General features: G+C 35.6%; 1 protein-coding gene across 1 annotated transcript; it reads right to left on the minus strand.

Annotated features, from left to right (window-relative positions):
• Positions 1-222: 222 nt before the first annotated feature.
• Positions 223-697, minus strand: LOC131597560 (uncharacterized). The gene is made up of 2 exons (XM_058870251.1): positions 563-697; positions 223-468 (listed from the first exon to the last, which is right to left on the minus strand). Exons 1-2 carry the CDS (start codon positions 695-697, stop codon positions 223-225), a joined length of 381 nt encoding a protein of 126 aa, XP_058726234.1.
• Positions 698-1,149: the final 452 nt, after the last annotated feature.

The raw sequence follows: 1,149 nt of genomic DNA on the forward strand, positions 1-1,149 counted from the left end.
AATCAACTATATGATACAAGCCAACTATATCAGAATTTCTCAGTTTCCAATTCAATTATATATCAGAATGTTATGGCAAGACTAAGGGTGCTGTCAATTCAATTCAAAACACAAGTTTACATTAGATTTCAAATGGGGCAACATCCATTACAATTGACATCAAAGAACAAGGCTACAAAGAAAATGAACTAACAACACAAATGCTATAAAATCACATAAACCCTACTTCATTACATTAAGCATCACAAGTCCTACTGCCATAACTAATGTCATGGAAACTGAGAATTTCATCAATAAGTTCATTGCATTCAACTTCGTCTTCATTTCTGCTACTTTTGTATTAGCTTCATCCAATCTAGCCCTTTCATGCTCCAATTTTTTCTGCAGGGAGTAGATAATTTCCTTGGCCATTGATGAGAGTTCATCGTCGTACCAAACAAAGTGGCTACACCTTTTACGCCCCTGTACCTGCAAACCAAACATATAAAGAATCACAAATTAATTTTGCTGCTACACATGAGGTGAAACTGTACACTATCAGTTATAGTGAAAGTAACGTTACCTTGTACATCCCACACCCAAAAAAACGTCTTCCTGGGTTCGAATCAGTCCATGAGGTCATCAATGGAGCTTCAAGCCCACACATGCACTGGCTTCGAAACTCACATGAACGTGTAGCCCCGATACTACTCGCCATCGTGCATTGAGACATCTCTGAAAAAACGAAACAAAACAAGAAGAGAAGGCGAAGACTCAAATTGAAGAAGAAGACTTCCTGCGTTGAAGGATGAAGATTTGGCTTTTGCCCTAGTTCTGCGTTGAAGGATGAAGAACGAAGAAGACAACCCAATATTAAGGGTTCAATTTAATCCATATAATAGTAACATTAAATCTTTTATGAAAATATTAAATATTAAGTTAATAATTAAAAAATGAAATTAAAATAAAAATAGTGATGTGGCAAGTGACTGGACCAAATATTACTTGCCATGTCATTAAAATTGCACTTAAGTGATGGGGGACCTTCAAATATTCATCAAAAATTAAAATGGGGGACCTGAAACTTGGCTTTTTTAGTTTGGGGACCAAAAAGTTAAAAACACCAAAATAGGGGGACTAAAAGTGCATTTAAGCCTTAGTTTTATTATA

The sequence above is a fragment of the Vicia villosa genome, linkage group LG4 (assembly GCF_029867415.1).
Source record: "Vicia villosa cultivar HV-30 ecotype Madison, WI linkage group LG4, Vvil1.0, whole genome shotgun sequence".
Lineage (NCBI taxonomy): Eukaryota > Viridiplantae > Streptophyta > Magnoliopsida > Fabales > Fabaceae > Vicia > Vicia villosa.

Coding starts and splice junctions, on each gene's coding strand:
- LOC131597560 (XM_058870251.1), bottom strand. CDS start 697: ATGGCGAGTAGTATCGGGGCTACACGTTCATGTGAGTTTCGAAGCCAG. Junction 469..562: donor TTGGGTGTGGGATGTACAAG/GTAACGTTACTT, acceptor TTTGGTTTGCAG/GTACAGGGGCGTAAAAGGTG.